The sequence below is a fragment of the Cololabis saira genome, chromosome 3, assembly GCF_033807715.1.
Source record: "Cololabis saira isolate AMF1-May2022 chromosome 3, fColSai1.1, whole genome shotgun sequence".
NCBI classification, from domain to species: Eukaryota; Metazoa; Chordata; class Actinopteri; order Beloniformes; family Belonidae; genus Cololabis; species Cololabis saira.
In genome coordinates, this window is record NC_084589.1 from 31,163,618 (window position 1) to 31,182,012 (window position 18,395).

Here is an 18,395-nt window from a genome sequence, read left to right on the forward strand (position 1 = left end):
GTGATGGCTATCCGGTTTTTCTTGGTTATTTGACATTGTATATGTATTTAAAAAAGCTTGCCGTCAGGGCGGTTCTTGCGTGCCTTTCTGACCAATCAGAAGAGCAGCAGGTAAAGCCTGAATTATGGTTCTGCGTTAAATCGACGTATATCTTACGCCGTAGGGGACGGCGTAGTGTACGCGGCGACGCGCACCTTACGCTGTAGGCTCTGCGTTGGTGTACGCGGAACCATAAATCAGCCTTAAAAGGGGCGGGGCGTGGGGAAGAAACGGGCTCAGCATGGGGAGAACCGGGGGAGGGAGTGCTGCATCTACTTAATTGAAGACAACTCGCTCTGAATGTGATTGATAGCAAATGTTCATTTTCTGACGCACATGACCAATTATTATTACATTCTGTCAGTGGAACTGAAAAGGATGCTAAAATGGGAAAACAGATTAAGAACCGCATGTATAATGTGAACTGGTAAAGGTGCATGAAAGACTCACCACATTTACATTTTGAGTCCAGCAAGGTGGAGAACGGGAATTCCTCCTATAAGATTGTTTTTTATACATTGCTCCTCTCATGGCCTAATTAACATGTATACCTTTGTTATGTTTTTATTTATTAGGGCCCGAGCACTGACAGTGCGAAGGCCCTCTATTGTATCTTTAGGATTCTTTTCTCGTTTTTCTCATTTTTATTTTTCCGACGAAATGGAGGGCCTTTTTGCCCCCCTAAACGTGCCCCAAAAGTCACCAAATTTTGCACGCAAGCCAGGCCTGGCAAAAAATTGGTTTGCATTAATGGGCTTAGCCTAATGGCTCAAGCCCCACAATACGGTTTGACGTACATTCACCAAAATCGGTACACACCTGTATCATGTCGCAGCTTAAAGAAAAGTCTCTTGGCGCCATGGCCGAAATCGAACAGGAAGTCGGCCATTTGGAATTAATCGTGTAATTTTGGCAAAATTGATGCCATTTCTTGGGCCGTTAATGCGGCCCGAACCGTAACGTGCACCCAGGTGTGTTATACATAAAAATGTGCGTCTCCATCCTGCGACAATGGGCTTTACTTTTCTCAGTCAAAAGCGTTACCGTGGCGACGATAGACGCCAAAAAGCGCGCCCACCCTTTATCTGATTGGTCCATATTTGATAGTTCCTACTTTCTGCCATAACTTTTGAATGGTTTGACATAAAGAGTCATGGGTGGTGTCATCGGACTTAGTTGTGAGTCCTTGACTTTTATTGGGGAAAATTGCACGCGCGAGGGCCCGTTCATCGCTGCTTGCAGCTTTAATTTATTATTGTCACTGTTTTCTTTTTCTTTTTTTCTACAAATGTGCAAATTAAGCCATCAAGTCCATTTTCTCAGGGTCTGTGCTTTGACTCCACAGAGCAGCATAATGCACTCCATTTGACTTGGAAGTTGGAATTTCCAAGTTCTAGGTACGAAGTTCCAACTGGAACAGACCCTGAATTCTAACTCAGAAAATCAGAAAAACCTCAGTGACCCCGTCCTCAGGGTCCATCACGACTGCTATTCACATTAACAATTGGATAATTTAGTTATTTTTAACATTTGTGTTAATTAATCCACATTATTCAGAATGTTCACTTTTACGAGTGGGTTGATGCTAAGATGTTTGCACGTGCTAAATGTTGCGCACATGGTTGAATTTATATTTCTATCAATAGCTAGCACCAGCAATGGCTAGTTCAGTGTTTGGAAAGGATATTGTTCTGGCTTTTATTTAAAATGTCAGCAGCGACTCTGCCTTCTCAGAAGACTTAGCTGGCTAGACCAGAGATTTTAGATGCTGTACATAGAGAGTGTTTTAATCTTGCCATTTGTCTGCCTGGTTTGGTCACCTGACCTGCCAATGCAAGAACGATCTAAATAAAATTGTAAAAATTGGTAGTCAAGGAGTGGGGAAACCCCAGAAGCCCTTGCCCAATATATATAACGACAATACAAGGAGGAAACTTCACAAAACCCTGTTGGACAGCTCATATCCTCCGTCCTGTCATATTGAGCCCCTGAAGTCAGGGAGGCGCTACAGAGTTCCTCTGGCTAAAAGTAAACAATCCACAACTATTCTATTCTATTCTATTCTATTCTATTCTATTCTATTCTATTCTATTCTATTCTATTCTATTCTATTTGCAGCTGGAATACGTTTGGGTTGAATATGACAACATGCACATTTCCGAATGAAGAACTAAGAATTTGCGAGTGCACCATAATGATGTGTTTCAAAAGTCCATTGAAAACAAAACGTAGGTGGAAAAACTGAAGAAAAAAAAACTACCCCAGATCAACTAAAGTCAAGGCATTCCAAAAGTTCAGCTTAGAAAACTATATGGATGCTTCCTGGAGAGCTGTCGTTGAGGTCGCTTAGTCAGATAACAGACAACTATAAAGCAACATTCCTACCTCAGCTGATCATGCTTTTAAACGACTTACTGTTTTCAAATTTGCGAATGGAATTTTAACTCACCGTGATATGTGACTGATGCATTAACAGTTGCAAGGTAGCTGGCCAAATTTGTATGGACTAACTGTGAAATTGTGTTACAAAACTATATCTGGGTTTCATCGTATGACCATGCTTTCTGTAATGACATAGAAATACACATTTTATTGATAAAATACATAAAAGCAGAGCTCTGAACTTGCTTGCGCAGGGCGCAGCCACTTTTAATTCAAAACTCCAAATAATGTGGGATCACAGACCCTGTCTTAGGTATTTGCTGGGACTAATTCCCAGGTGGTATTCCATAGTGCACGCTATATTCAGACAACAGCAGAAGCCATACAGCAAGTTTCCATTCACAAGCCACCGTGGTGCATTTCCAATATTGTGGACAGCATTAGAAAGTGAATATATAATCCCTTTAATACTCCTACTTGCATGCAGCATTTTACAATACAGCTCTTTCATTGTCCTCGGAACTGCTCTTGAAGTAGTAACAGTTAAATTAGTCACGGATTAGAAGTGGTCATTGCTTTTGATTACTTCCTTCGTGTACCTTAGACTTGGCAACTGAAATGAAACAAATCTTGTTTAAGTTGTAGCTGATAAATGTTGAACAACTGCCAGAAACAAACACACCAAGAAAGGCAACGCTACCAAGAAGATCAATCTGTATGGTCCCTATCCACTCGACATGAGATGTGTATCAGGGTGCATCACTGGGGTCCAGCTTAGTCACCAGCTACGACATACTGTATCTATGCCGCAGCTATGGCGATGATTTACCACAGAAGCATAATCTGTCCATTACATGGAAAAGGGCAGGACAGGGTAGTTTTATCTGGAGGTGGGCAGAGACTTGGGACAGATCAAATCAGCATAAGTATAGATCTATAGAGTCAGTTGAAACGGTGTATCATTTCCAAGACATGTTATGAAAGGTTTTTTCATTTAGGGGCATATATGAGTCTAAATTACTACAAGAAGGATTTCAAATGAATTTTCATGTATTTTGTGACCAATCCACATGAAACATTTTTAAATATACTTCTTATCAAAGCCTTCTTTGCAATTTCATCAGAAAATGTTTTGTTTCCACAAGTAGGACATTGGGAAACAAAGAAAGTGACCTGAGTGGGTGCAGTGAAATTGCTGTTCACAGTGATGGTAATGATCTGGAACAAAAACTCGTGATTAGGAGGATCCAGTTTTTCTACTCAGCTGGAGTCAGGGCTTATTAGGTCTTGCTAAAGGGTCTCTTTAACTTAACCCTTATGCCACGGCCACGGTTTGCCAATAATTGTGTTTTCCAGTCAGAGAGCGCTGCTCCATTATGAAAATTGTTTTTCTTTCCACATCTCTAATTCCCCCTCCCTAATCTTGTGTTATAGGCGACCATGGACTTGTAGCTTTCATGGCTTGAATCCCCTTTTTTTTTCAACTGCATCTTTGACGCCCCCCTGAGGTGACAGTAGGTACGTCACGTCATGGGTCTGCCTTTCCCTCTCTTCTGTCACAAATCTTCCAGGCGTTGTGGTCCATTGGGTGGAAGAGTTCAGAAAGTTCCAACAAGCAGGAAAGTATCAGAGCTGTATATTGATGTTTGATATGAATATGTTTGTTCTTGTCTTAGCTTTGGCTTCTTCCACTCAGGGATTTTATTTCATGTTTGCCACTTCTGAGCATAGTTGTTTTGGCAAGGATGATATCTGCCCCGCTCATTCTCCAACTCCCATCCCTTCCCATTTCTCCCTGTCAGCCTCTCTGAGCGTTTGCTGCCCACTTGGCAAGGAGTCTGTGGCATCAGCTCCCCCTCACCAGATGGGGTATTGTCAGAAAGTAATGAGGAGAAAACACCTGCTTCTCCAACAAACTCCACTCCTTCATTTTTATCCGTTTGACATGACATATGTAGGATGCACATACACAATCGAGTGAGTGTGATGAGAGCAACAGCAGGCAATGACATAAGAAACAAATGCATTAGTCATTGAGGTGTTGTGTTTGTGGTCAGGAAGTTTTTGCACCAGACTTGGCTGACACAAGTGAGGAGCTGCCCGACTTTAATACCTTGTATTAGCATCCTTCTCTTGTTAGGAGTACTGTTTGACCCAGACAAAACCTTATGGATTGTTTTTTTTTTGTTCTGTGCACAGGCCACGCAGACAGCTAGGATGTTGCCTGGTGGTTCAGCCATGAGCCACAATCGAGGTCAATCAAAATGTTATCGTAAACTACTTTATTTCTCACTCCCATCCAGAGCTTAGAAACTCAGGGTCAGCGCTTTTGTGTGAAACACCCGATGCATAATACTCTGCTTTATAGCTCACAAACTGAAACCTCAGAACCAGATAACCACGGACTACTGAGCATCTCACTCGTGACAGATGTAAAAGCAAACATTTAACATGCAGGAGAATATATACAGTTTTTTGTTTTGTTTTTGCTTTTTCTGGTCTTTTCTCTCTACTTTTTTTCCAAACAAAGATAGGAGTCTTCCTATCTTTTTTTTCTATCTGTGGGTTTGACCTTAGTCATAAAGCAAGCAGGAGTTTGTGGAGTTGGAAGGGAAATACAAGAAGTCTGTAATACACTCAACAAAGGATGGCTTCAGCAGCTGTACAGGGGCTTTGAATAATCAGTTTAATAACATTATCCAGACTGTGCTCTGTGGCGCATACACCAGTTAATGGAGTGTCATTGTAAAAGTGCCGCTTTTCCCATTATTAACAACGGGCTACGGTCAACCGCACACCGATAATAAAACCACATAAAGATCCAACATAACTGTAACAGGCAGGCATGATGAAATTCTCAGCATCATGAGCGTGGTTATAGTAACAAGCGTTGGTGGTGTGGCGCAACGTTAATGGATTCAAAGCAACGGAGGGGAAAATTAAAAAAGATGAAGTTGTTGTATATGATGGTCATTTTTTGGGAGGTGTGGGAGGGTCGGGTAAATTAAATCTAGTCCGGGCAAAGAACATCCCAATTCCAGAACGTTAGATGACATTTAAAATTTAAATGAAAAAAAAAAAAGCAATAATTTGTAAATCTCATAAACCCATATTTTAATCACAGCAGTACACAGAGCGCATACCAATGGTGAAAGTGAGACATTTTACCATTTCATGAACATACTGGAATGTTTTGGTGGCTCCTTTTAAAAAAAAAAAAAAGGTATGGACTAGGGCAAGAAAAGACTGGAAAAGTAAGAAGTAGCAAAAGGAAATAACCGAAGGAACATCTTGCAATTAAGTAGATCCATTGGCATCAGCTCAGCTGGGTATAAAAAAGAGCATTTTAAAGAGGATTAGAGAGTATCTCTGAGGTAAAAATTGTATGCAATGAGGGTCACCTGTCTTTAAACTGTGTCTACAAATTGCTAAACAATTTAGAATAATGTTCCTCAGCATCAAGTTCGAAATCATTGAATATCTCACTATGGATGGTTCATAATATCGTCAAAAGACGAGAAAGAAATCTGGAGAAATCTCTGTGTGCACAGGACAATGTCCATGGCCAATAATGGACAGCCCTGACTGTCACGCCCTCAGGTGGGCACTCCATCGAAAACAGGCGTGATTCTCTGAGGAGTCCCTGCAGGGTAGGAACATTTCCAGACATCAATGTATGAGAACACATTCTGTCACGCTGTCTTCAAATGCAGGTTTAAGCTCGATCAACCAAAAAAGAGGCAGGCGATATGTAAACATGAGCCACAAAGGCCTCCATCTTTTCTGGGCCGAAGCGCATTTAAAATGGATAGAGGGAAATTGGAAAACTGTCCTGTGGGTAAATGCATCAAAATTTGAAATTCCTTCTGGAGACTATGGATACCGTGTCCTCCCAACCAAAGTGGAGAGAAAGAGAGAGAGAGATGTCGGGGGTGCATTCGTGTCTCTGGATTGGGCAGCTATATGGAAAGGAAACATCAGCGCTAAAAGAATATATACCGACCTTGACTGTGATCACACATAAAAAAAATAAATGTAGTTGTCCAGTTAAACAGTTGGCTGACTATAGTTTGAAATCTGGGTAGCTAGCAGCATCATATCTACATAACTTCAGGTGTAATGTTAGATAGAAGTTACGTTGTACTATAACATCAGATCTTCGACTTGTTTCGTAGGACTAGATGTGAAACTCTCGAGTGCAGGAGACCTCAAGTTATGTCTTTCCAAATGAAATCAATTCAATCTATTCTGCAGTGGAGGAACAGTGTTGATCCTGGAGGTTCCCTCTTGTGATCATGACGACAGTAAAATTAAACTTCTGTAAACCCTCACTTCCACTTTAACCGTATAACCGACCAGATCTATGTTTAGATTTACTACATATCCCTCAATGACACGTTTAAGCTCCATTTGAATGTTCCTGGATGAAAATTGATCATTTTATGTCAAAAATATGTCTAAAATATCTTAGCAGCAGTAACGATATGTCAGTTGCTAAAATCATCCTTGATGTCTTTCCCGTTGGTCATTTTATAAGACCTTTTGGCACCCATATCAGTTCATCTCAAAATGATACCAACATAAAATAAAAAACACAATATTCAGAGCAAAATTACTCTACAAGCAATGGTCAGTATTTATTGTGACCATCCACAGATCCAAGCTCAGATTTAACTCCTTTCAAGGAGACTACATCCAGATGTTTGGACTAATATTAATTTAGTTTCCATTCCTTTTAGGTGTAACAGGACCAGATTCTTCTATTTTCTCTCTGTATCTGAAACACATTGTAAAATAAATATGGAAGTCATTAAAACTTTGATAAAATACAGCAGGATGCCTTTAACTTCTGCCTGGCACTATATCCTCCAATCCAGACAATGTCTTTTTCAGTGAATTCCTTACATTTTTCAAAAATGTGGCTTCGTAGAAGTGTCCACTTGGTGAACTGGTCTGCCTTAAGCCCAGACTTTTACTAAATGAAAACATTAGGTGCGTCATTGCATGAAAAATATGACAAAAAAAAAGACTGCAGATCTGTTTAAAAGCCTGATATACCAGACAAGACTGGGACAACATTCCTCTCCCAACACTCCAGCAATATCTCCTCGGCTTCCAGATGTATATTATGTGCTGTTGTTAAAGAAGAGAGGATGCTCCTCAGTGATAAACTTGCCCTGTCCTGCACGTGGCTGCTATCAAATTCAAAATTATCTTTTTTTTTCTGAAGTTGGATTTTCTCACTTTCAACATTTTATATGTTCTATTGTAACTAAAATATGTACTTATGAGATTTGCAATGTGTTGTTTTCTGTTTGCATTTATGCTTTACACAGTGTCCCACCTTCTCTATAACTGGAGCTGTAGAATAAATAAAAACTAACCTGCTTACTTCTGAGTGGGACTGAAGTTTCAAGGTTACACATGATTATTTTTAACGCAAAAATGTGTGACTGTAACTCCACACCTGTGTAGTCAAACTGACCGAATTCGGTGGGTTTTGTGCTAGTGGGCAGAAGGGTAAAAAAAGACAAGATTGCAGAACTTTAACTAAAGACCATTCCCTCGGAGTAAGGCCTTTCCGACTGAACAGCAAATTTAGTAAACAAGCTGATGTAAACTGAGGCTGGCATTGAATCCGGGGCTGCGGGGCCAAGCGAGCGTGCATGTCTGCCTGTCAGCATGCTGTCTTCATTTCCCTACCTCTTTTGTCTGTTTAAAGAGGAACAAAATCAAAGACACACGGGAAGAGAGTGAATAATACTTTATGAAAGCCGTTTCATATCAAAGAAATCCAAAGTGCAGAATTACAGTGCAATATGCTCGAGTGATGCCACAGTCAAGAAATGATAAGAACCTCAGATGCTTTGAGTTGCTTCTGCTTTTCCAAACAAAACTGAGAGAAGAAAAAAAAAATCAACTAAATAATTTCCTAAATGCTTCATTATAATAATCATCTGAACAACTCTATTTGAAAAGAGAGAATTATAGGAAGGGTCTTTACAGCTCTTAGAAGAACACAAGACTCTTCATTATCATTTTGCTAAGAATGAAGCTCATCATTTTCAACCCCGCACAGGGAATGAAAAGAAAATTGCAGCCCTTTCTGTCCAGGACCCATAACTGTAGCTGCGACCCATAAGCAGAGCTGCTTCAGCATCTCTAAAGCAATCATTTGCCCTTCAGCGTTTTCTTTACACCCAGCTTGTTACTGATTTCGATTTTGCTCTCCACACAGTCTCCCAATATCCCCCGTTTGCCTCCTTCCTATCCTCCCTCGTCTCTACCCCATGTATCTCGCTCATTTTCCGGCCACCCACTCCATTCTCATCCTTCCATCCGCCTATGAAGTCACACCAGGGGTTGTTTGTCTCCGCAGGTGGAGGGAAGCGACTCCACACTTGTTTTGTAGATGGGCTTTTTCTGAGAGTGGTCATCACTGGAGAAGAAGAGACGGGGGGAAAAAAAACAGAGGAGCACGATTATCAGTATATCGATCTCGCAGTAGGCACTCTAAAAGTGTAAGTGAGGAAATTACAGTTTAGAAACCAAGCGCTGGAGGCACACCTGGCTGTAGATATGAAAGTCTATTATCCTTCCTTTCGCTATCCGTATTTCTCTGTACATACAGATTTGTGCGTTTACAAAAGCACACATCTGTCAGACTCAGTCTCACTTATTTTCCACAACAAATGAATACCGATGAATACCGATCTTATGAAAACTTGGAAGACAAGTTAATGGGTGTAGATATAGATTAACATCCAGTCAGCGAACCAGACTAAGGAGAGCTCCAATCCTTTTCTTTTTCACTGCTGTAGCCTTACTTTTTTTTTATATATATAATTTACATTCTCTTCAAAGAACTGAACCTGCTGCCAAAAACACCACACCTCTCACAAACAGAAAGTGTTTGAAAAAAAAGTGAGGGAGAGGAGGGAGCATTAAAGAGATCAAGGATGAGGTCAAGTGGGTCAAACCTGCTGAGATAGATTTTAATATTCACTGTGGAGGACGACTTTTTTCAAATGCAGGCACTGGTCTCCATGCGTGGACGGATTTTTTTTTTTTCATCAAAATTCATACAGTGAAGCAGAGGCAACAGTGCACACTGGCCCACAGCGTATACACACTCTGGAAGTGAAATGGCCTCGGTTCTATCACTCTAGACAGAATGAAATATTGTGGTAATGGCCAAATCTTTAATATAAAGTCAAACTGCAGAAGGAGAGCAGCATTAGGAAAAATATGAAGTTGAAGTGGATAAACAAACACTCCCACTGACTGGCATTCAATGGCAAATTATCCATCAGCTTTTGAACATGATTTAAAACGCCATTAACCAAAGCGGTTTCGAAGTGGTTGGCGCGTAAAGGTGCTTATGAATAGAAAACGGGCAAGAGTTTTGCTGAGTAGACAGAAGGTGGCAAATCCCCTTTGTCTCAGGTAATTGTATATGATTAGAAAACTTGCCCTTACTCCACCAGGCTAACCCCACATGTAAAGCTGAGCAGGCCTCATTTTCCTTAATAAATAAAATAAAATAAAAAAAATCCACATGTAAATCAGCTTACTATAACAACTGACTACACATAAACACTTAAACAGTTTTTGGTTGTTTTTTTTTTTTGCTTACATGGGCCCCTTGCTGGTCCTGATCCGCTTGGCCCTGCGGCACAGGAACACGCTCACGGAGAGAATGAATACAAACAGAGTCATGGCCGCTGCGGAGATCATCAACCAGAGACGGCCATTAGTAGTCTCATACCAGGAGGCGTCCTCTGTGGGACAGACATGAAGAAAGGCACGCATCACACAGAATCCAAAATCAGTAGAACTTACCGCCTCCAGGCAAAGCATCTTCAGGCTACTTCATGTTTACTTGTACGAGAGAAAGTGTCTGGAGTTCAGAAACTCAGAGCTCTTTCCTTACGCAGCGCTGCCCTTCAAGAAATCTGCCCGTTAGAAATTTCAAAAACCTGGATGATTATCCCCTTCATGTGCATGAATTTGCACATAATGTTTGGAGACGGGGGATTTCGTGAAGCCTGCCTTTGGGGCTTTGGACAAAGCAAACACAACAAAATTAAAGTTTGAGGCGTTTGAGGCGGCTGCAAACACACGCTTTGCCTCCTCACACATACAGTACACTAAGAGGATTTTGGAACAGCTGGAGTCACACCAGTTTTCACACTAGGTATAATTGCGTACGCTTTTTTGCAGCTAATGTGGTGCAACTTCAAAGCGGCAGCAGAGGTGTGCCACATTCTCCCACCGTACCCTCAAGGAGGAAACATCTTTCTAGTATCTAGAAACTATTACATTTTTAATTAGTACATGTGTTTCACAGAAGATGCTGTAGACACTGTGGAGCACGGTATCCGACGAGTCGGTTGCATCAGCAATAAGAAACTCTGTACCATAATAAGTATTGTGCAGTGCTGCATAGATTTGCATAATTCAACATAACTGTTGAAATCACCAGGCTTATGAATCATCCTGGCTGAACGTGTTGAAATTCTGTAGCAAATTAACACTATAATCATCGAACAGGTCAGTGATAAAGATGATGAAGACTGATGACGTTCTCTTAATTGGATTAGCTATAATGTTGGGGTTTAGTTATTACCAGCTTTAATATAATCATTACGTTTCAAGAAAAATGAGACAAAATGTCAGTCATCGAGATTCAGACAAGGTCAAACTGAAACTTTGTATCTATCCATCTGCACCTTGTAGACATTTCCTCTTCCATCAGTTCATATATCATTATCTTGTACTAAAATGTATGTTCTGATTGAAAATCCAAGATAGTGAACAAAATCTAGAAAAAAAAAAAAATCAGATTACATGAAATGAATCATCTGATCACTCAAGTTCAGTTACGTTTCACTTTATGTTTTGAAATTTAAAAAAAAAGTTAAAGGTCAACCGTAACCATTGCTTCTTTTAAATCCTGCAATTATCATATTATTCAGTGTTGACGCAGTTCTGCCATTTATTATATATTCTGTTCTCAGGTGCGATCACCTTACATGTTTGACATTTTCTATGTAATTTAATTTCTCACCTTTTCTATGTGAAGTGTTTTGCAGTAATAAACGAGTTGGCCTCTTTTTCCAGCTTTGACATCAGACTTCGCTGCCTTTCCACACCCTTTTCAGCATTAAAAGCCGCAATCTAGCTGCTGAAAACGTCTCAAAACCAGCCGAGTAGCTGATATCCTCATGACCTAATAGCATCCGCATGCCTGACCTTTATTGTGACATTTGAATAGTCCACAGAAGAAGAAGTAGAACCCGGTACTTTCTTTTCACATGAAAGGAGAACTATTTGTTGAGCGTTGAATTCCCCCACGATTACGAAGAAAGTTCAAACCGCTTTTACAGGTAGAAAAATGTAAAAAAAATCCCTGTGTATCCGTCAAAGGGGTGAATATCTGGAACTGTCCTGTAAATATCAAATCATGTTGTACACTATTCAGCCTTAAAAGACTTTATAAAAATTACGTAATTTCTCAATATGGTATGGAAAATTAAGTTTGCCAACTTCTGTAATGTTATATTTTGGGTTTTGCGCAATGCATTACCTTTTATTTTTGCTATGATGGGAAATGTAAGTTTGTTTTGGGTTTTGAGCCATGTGCTATTTATTTTTGCTATAATGGGAAATTTAAGCTATTTGGGGGTTTTGAGCTCTGTGCCTTTCTTTATTTTGCTATGATATTTGAGTTTACTGATAATTCATTTCAAAGTCTTGAGCTTTGCTCTTTTGTATTTGCTGTAACCAATGCAAGGTACCAGTAAAAGGGGTAGGTATATATAAGCCTTGCTTCTACCTACACCCTTTACAAATGTACCGAAATAAACATTCATTCATTCATTCATTCAAAAAAAGAGAAAAAGAAAGTACCGTATGACCTTACAAGATGTAGTCGGTGTGCAGGACAATAGGCCTTCACAGGCGGACTCTGGTCTTACCTGGCAGCAGCTTGATGCTGATGGAGCCCGTCCTGCTGAGGGACTCCACCGACGGGTTCTTAGCCAGGCAGGTGTACTGTCCTTCATCCAACACGCTCGTCTTCTTCAGTGTCAGCAAAGAGGAAGGCAGGATCCAGTCACTACCCTGACAAGAAGAGACAGATGACTGAGCGCAAGAGAGTGGAAACAAGATCTTTTACTGGCTAAGATGTTTGCAGCTCTGCCAGAGCTGACAAATGCAAATAAATTAAGAAAGATGGAGAGTAGATGATGGCGGCTGACAATAAAGAGAAAGAGAGAGCAAGGAAAAAAACAGAGACATCAAACAAACACTGTGCGGGGAAGGGATAAAAGATCGAAATGGAGTGGAAAGTAGTTATTCTTGGTGATCGGAGGAGGGAGAGACAATAAGATAAAGGGAATTAGAACAACAAAGTGAGTAATGAAATGAACTGAAATTTGGAGAAAGACAAAGAACATAAATATCAGCTGGTGTGGCCCTTGGAGAACGGCTTCAAAAGTTCCAAATGAGGTGTATTTACCTGAACACTAACCCCAATGAACAGAGACATCGACACAAGTCACTAACCTAGATAACACCATCATCCGAAACACGGCGCATAATGAGAAGGCAGGGGAGCGGGGTGGATTGTTGACGCAGACAGCAGTACCATTAAAGAGAGAGAGCCCAACATTGAAGGAGACAAAATAATAAAACACAAGAATCGAAAAAACAAATGAATGTAGAAAAGGAAAAAAAGAAAGGGAAAAGAAAACAAACAAACGAACAAAAAAAAAAACATTACACCATGCAAATGATTTGGCACTTGGGAGCTGCACTTCCTGCCAACAAAGTCCATTTCCATTTGAATTAAGAGGATTTCCCATAAAGGCCAGGTCTGGCCAAAGCAGCATTTTGTATGCAAATCCACTGGCTCCCGAGCAGAGGGACATTTCTGCCTCTGTCCTGCTGTCATTACCGAGGGGCCAAAGCACTCGTGGCAGCTGTCTGTCAAACTGGGCCACTTTCTTATGCCTCTCTGCCTCACATCCTGTCAAACAATGGGCTGCTCATATACACACACGTATACACACATACACACACACACACACAGAGAAAAACTAACTATTTTCTAACTGGAATGTAAACATCCTCTCACTTATTATTATTTCTTTGAATATGCTTTTGCAGGTATTTTTGAATGGAGCACGAGTGAATCCTCAGCGCTGATCCGTGCAGTCACAGGCCAGTCGGTAAGATTGATAATAATGACTACTTTTTTATTGAAAGTGACAGCACTGCCTAGCTGACAAATAACGACAAAAACCTAAAGCACTACAGGCGACTGTGCGGAGGACAAAACAGTATTAGCGCCATGACAAGACCGCTGAATTGGATTTATACTTGTAAGCCCCAGATTAACATTGACCCCCTAACAAGCATATTAACCCTGAGCCAAGTTATCAAGAATTATTTTTTTTTAAAAGAGGAAACTCAACGAGCACATCTGTTTTTTTCCAAGATATTTTGGTAGTTACATGACGTTAGTACTCATAACGGTAATGGGGATTTTTTTATTTTTTGGACGAAGCATTGAAAGTGTAATTTCCCTTTCTCGCCACTAGGGCACCGTGCCTAAATTCTTGTTCTGCTTTGCCAGTTGCCACTCTGGCATTTTACACTAAGACGTCTTAATTTATCTTCTGCACTTTGAAGAGCCTAGATGAATTATTCAATGCCAGCTAATCAAACACCCCCCAAAATCACTACAAATCTATCCACATAATTGTTTTCAGGTTGACTGGTTCTTGCCTAGACCTCATTAAACCATTAATCCTCTATAAGTGGGCATACTGCAGTCCCCGGCGAGAGGTGAGCCGAAGCCAACCGGTCACTTAAACGCAGAGCGCTTCTTTTGTGGAGGGGATGAAGAGGAGACTGGCAAGTAGAATGAGGGAGGCTTGAGAAAGTCAGGGATGGAAACACTGATGTGATAGAGGAACAGAGACAATTAAGACAACGCTCGAACAAAGCCAAGAGGCCAACAGGGAACTGGCGAAGCTGGAAGGAGACGAGGAAAATATTAAGAGGTCACATCCAGAAAGTGGAACATGAAAGAGAATGACAAGTTTCAGAAAGTATAATGAGGGCACTGCCACAATGCTAACAGCCAAAGACTTTTACCTCTTTCTGCCAGAAGTAGCTGGGCTCGTCTGATGAGCTGGCAGAGCACTTCACCGTCACGTCATCCCCAAGTCGCACCTTCATCTCCCTCGGGGTCCCCAGGTAGGCGCTGTAACCTTCCACGGATATTGACGGTCCTCTCAGATCTAAAACGCAGCGTGGATGAGGAAGCATGATCAGGCATTAATGAAGCGAGTCATTTAATGCCTGCTGAGGTAACTTCTTCAAGGAACTGGGACGTGACTAAACATATGTTTGCTGTGGCAGTATCTCATAAACACTCCGATCTTTTAACTAATACTTGAGAATATAGGCGTAAGAATGAGTGCCTCCAAATGATACAGACTGCACCGAGTAATCAATGGTAATGATGATAGGCTTCATTTTATCGAAGTCTTTAGAGAAGCAATGTTGTGAATAATGGCTCATTTTCTCGTCCATCTCTATAGATGGCTCATGTCCATCCAGCTCTTTTCCTTTTATTGATTCCCCCCGTGAGGCCGGGGAGCCTATCAAATGGCATTACGGTCGATATGATAGCCACTGACGAGAGTCAGGACACTGACACTCTTCACTAGCTGAGCTATGGATGACAATTCACGTGACAATCCCTGATAGTGCAGCTTCAAACTGGAGCCTCACCAAGGGAGCGGGATTTTGTGTGCACGGTGCTCTGAATAAAAATGAGTCAGCCTGTCTGAGGAAACACTGCTTGCATTTAATTTGTATTATTTATTGTTGTTTTTGTGTACCCTCTGCAGTTACATTCCATGCCTAGTGTTATTAATCATTAATGTGTTTTTCTAGTCCTCACAGCGAAGAAGGTTGTATCCACAGTATCTGGAAGATTGTCTTTACGTCCTGCTGGCTGTAAATGTGATAACAATTAGTTTTAGGCTTGTTCTGTTTAGTCTTCTCACCAAGAGTATTTACCTGGATACTTCCTTGTTTGGTGGAAATACCTGTTTTTCAATTTGACATAGGTTTCCTTATTGATGACAAAACTTGTTAGAAGTGGTGTGTGATTTTTTTCATGTTTTTCTCGTCTCTCTATTGTCAGATTTCTGTGCACACAACATTAAACTGTACAGAGACAGCTATTGTTCTGCAGGCAGCAAACTACACAGCCCCCCTGCCCATGTCAATACAGGCACTCACAATGCACTTTGAAGGTCAGCGGCTGGGAGGAGTTGTCTGGCTCGGTCACGTTGTCAGCGTCCGAGACGCAGCGGAAGGGCACTCCGGAGAACCTCGTGGCGTAGTAGATATTCAGGAGCATTTTCTCGCCATCCGTCTCTTCCTCCGCTTCCATACGCTCTGAGAAGCACCGACCCCAGTTGTATCGAAAGCTCCAGGATCTTGAGTACACCGGCTGCCAAGTGTCCATGTACTAGTACAAAACAGAAAGAAAGAAACTTTTAATCAGTTCTAAAAATTCCTCTATGCTAATGATGTGAGCCCAGATAGGTGCCCAGATAAGTAAAGAGAGGTAAGCTGTCTCTTAAACTATAATGACATAAAACTGAGTTCATAGAGAAATATAAAATTCCTGGGAGCATACTTAATCATTGTTTTGGTATTTTTCTACAGACTACAGCCTTGTTACTCCAAAGAAACATAATGAAGCAAAAAGCAATAATTTCCATAATTACTGCAAAACCATTTTTAGTGAGCTTAGATCTTCTCTCCATCCACCAATAAGAGTTTAATTTAACCATGCAAGGACAAAAACATGTACCGGTATATCCATTAAAACTACTGAGTCATCCTGCTCATCTTGTTACAACACAACCTTCTGCGGGGAAAACAGAAGTTTGCGTGACATTTGTCACCAACATGAAACATGAACAGTGCTCCTCTCCGTCAGCAGCAGAACTAGGCTCCTAAAAACATCTGCGAGAAGCAACTAACAGCGCCAAAAGGATCTCTCTAACTAACATCTCATCACCAAACAAACCAATACTTTTGGACTTACCAGAGATATTTCAGGGATAAAAACAGAATCTGCTCAATATGAAATTGTTGGCCATGAATTTATATCTTACTCATTTATGTGCGCGAACATCAATAACAATTCAGTTTGAGATTTAAATCACAATTTCACATATGTTTTTCAGTTTGTGTCCATATTTCACCCATGTAAACCATTAATCATGTTTATCCATAAGTAAGATTATGACATGACATTATTGTGAGAAGCTACTCGATGGTTGGCCCCTTTCCAAAAATCCCCACCGCTGTAAAGAGGCTGACAAGAGTTAAACAGAACAGTCAACTGAACATGTGGTACTGCAAATTAGTAAAGGGCTATAAATGTAATGACGTGTATTTACTCTGCGTGTGTAAAACGATATTGTAAAATAACAGTGACAGTCTGCCTGTGTGATCACCTCAGCGGTGTTGTACATTTGGTCAAACAAAGGCTGGGAGTGGGATTTTTCTGAAACTCCCAGGGCTCACCTGGGAGAAGTACTCAAAGTGGACCTGGCTGATGTTGAGGTCGGTGTCTGAGTACAGGCATTCCAGTGTGACCATGTCTCCCTCCAGAACTGGCTGAGTTGGCCCTTTGATGGTCAGGCTTTCTGCATGTGGACAGATATTACAAATACAGGTTATTGATCAAAACAGAAGTCCATAGGATGGACGGCTGTGGGGCTCAGTAGTTTGGACGTTTTGACTTGAACTGGGGAGCAAACTGCCATTCAGGGAAATACTTTCAAAACATCCCACAATGTTTAGTGCTGGGAAACCGCAATCACATGATCAGCAACAGGCTCTTCCACTTTACCAAAAGAGACGGTTAGTCTTTCACTTCAGGCAAGAACTACTGTACAACACTGTTTACATTGTTTCTCAAACTTATCAACTAAGCATGGTGCTGACCTGCCCTAAAAATAGATCTTTATTATTAATAATAATAATCATCATCATCATCATAATAATAACAACAATAATAATAATACTAATCATAATAAAAATAATAGTAATAAGAATAAGAATAAGAATAAGAATAAGAATAAGAATAAGAATAAGAATAAGAATAAGAATAATGATTATAATCTGTTTGACTGAGAATGTACAGCAGTTTGAAGCATGAAGCTGGCCTGTGCTCACACTAATCATTTAAATGTTTCTTATCTCTTCATCAGTTTCTCAATAATTCAAACAACATTTCCTGGTTTTGTCCTGAGTGAGGTACACACAGAAACGCTCAAACACACAAGCAGTCAGACAAACACCTCACGAAACCAAACAGTAATAATGTATGTCTACAAAATGACCAGAACCTGACTCCAAGATTTAACCAATATTACATCTACAGAAGAGCAAATTGTATCCAGATCTATACCCAAAATGGAGAAAGATGTAGAAAAAAATGATGAGAAATATAAATATATTTACCAAAGCTGCCATGGATCAGGGCGACCAGTGCAACCACTACAAAAGTTTTCATGGCTGTTAAAAAACAAAAACGTTCCTGTTATGAAAGAATTAGTTGTGAAGTCCTGCGCAGCAAGTAATCTGAAATGAAAGTTTCTCTGTATTTATCTTGTAAAATGGTGGGCGTGGCTTTCATCTTTTCAGGAAATGTGATGTGGTTTGACATTTCAGCAGCACGTATGTTTTAATTTCATTTTAAAACAGAAAATAATCACGAATGAAGATCTCACATGCTTTATTACACCTCTAAGGTCTCATAACTCATGTTTGTGGATGACTTTATTTCGTCTGAAATATAATGCGCCACAGTAAGCTGTCTCCTCTCCAATGACCTGATGTATTCTTAGTGCGTCACTGCATCTGAACCA

General features: G+C 40.5%; 1 protein-coding gene across 1 annotated transcript; it reads right to left on the reverse strand.

The window, feature by feature from the left end:
• Nucleotides 1–8,170: 8,170 nt before the first annotated feature.
• Nucleotides 8,171–18,138, reverse strand: si:ch211-79k12.1 (uncharacterized protein LOC568891 homolog). The gene is made up of 7 exons (XM_061717228.1): nucleotides 17,989–18,138; nucleotides 17,047–17,168; nucleotides 15,745–15,976; nucleotides 14,587–14,732; nucleotides 12,402–12,546; nucleotides 10,058–10,202; nucleotides 8,171–8,860 (listed from the first exon to the last, which is right to left on the reverse strand). The coding sequence occupies exons 1-7, from the start codon at nucleotides 18,038–18,040 to the stop codon at nucleotides 8,773–8,775; spliced, it is 930 nt and encodes a 309-aa protein (XP_061573212.1). The 5' UTR covers nucleotides 18,041–18,138; the 3' UTR covers nucleotides 8,171–8,772.
• Nucleotides 18,139–18,395: the final 257 nt, after the last annotated feature.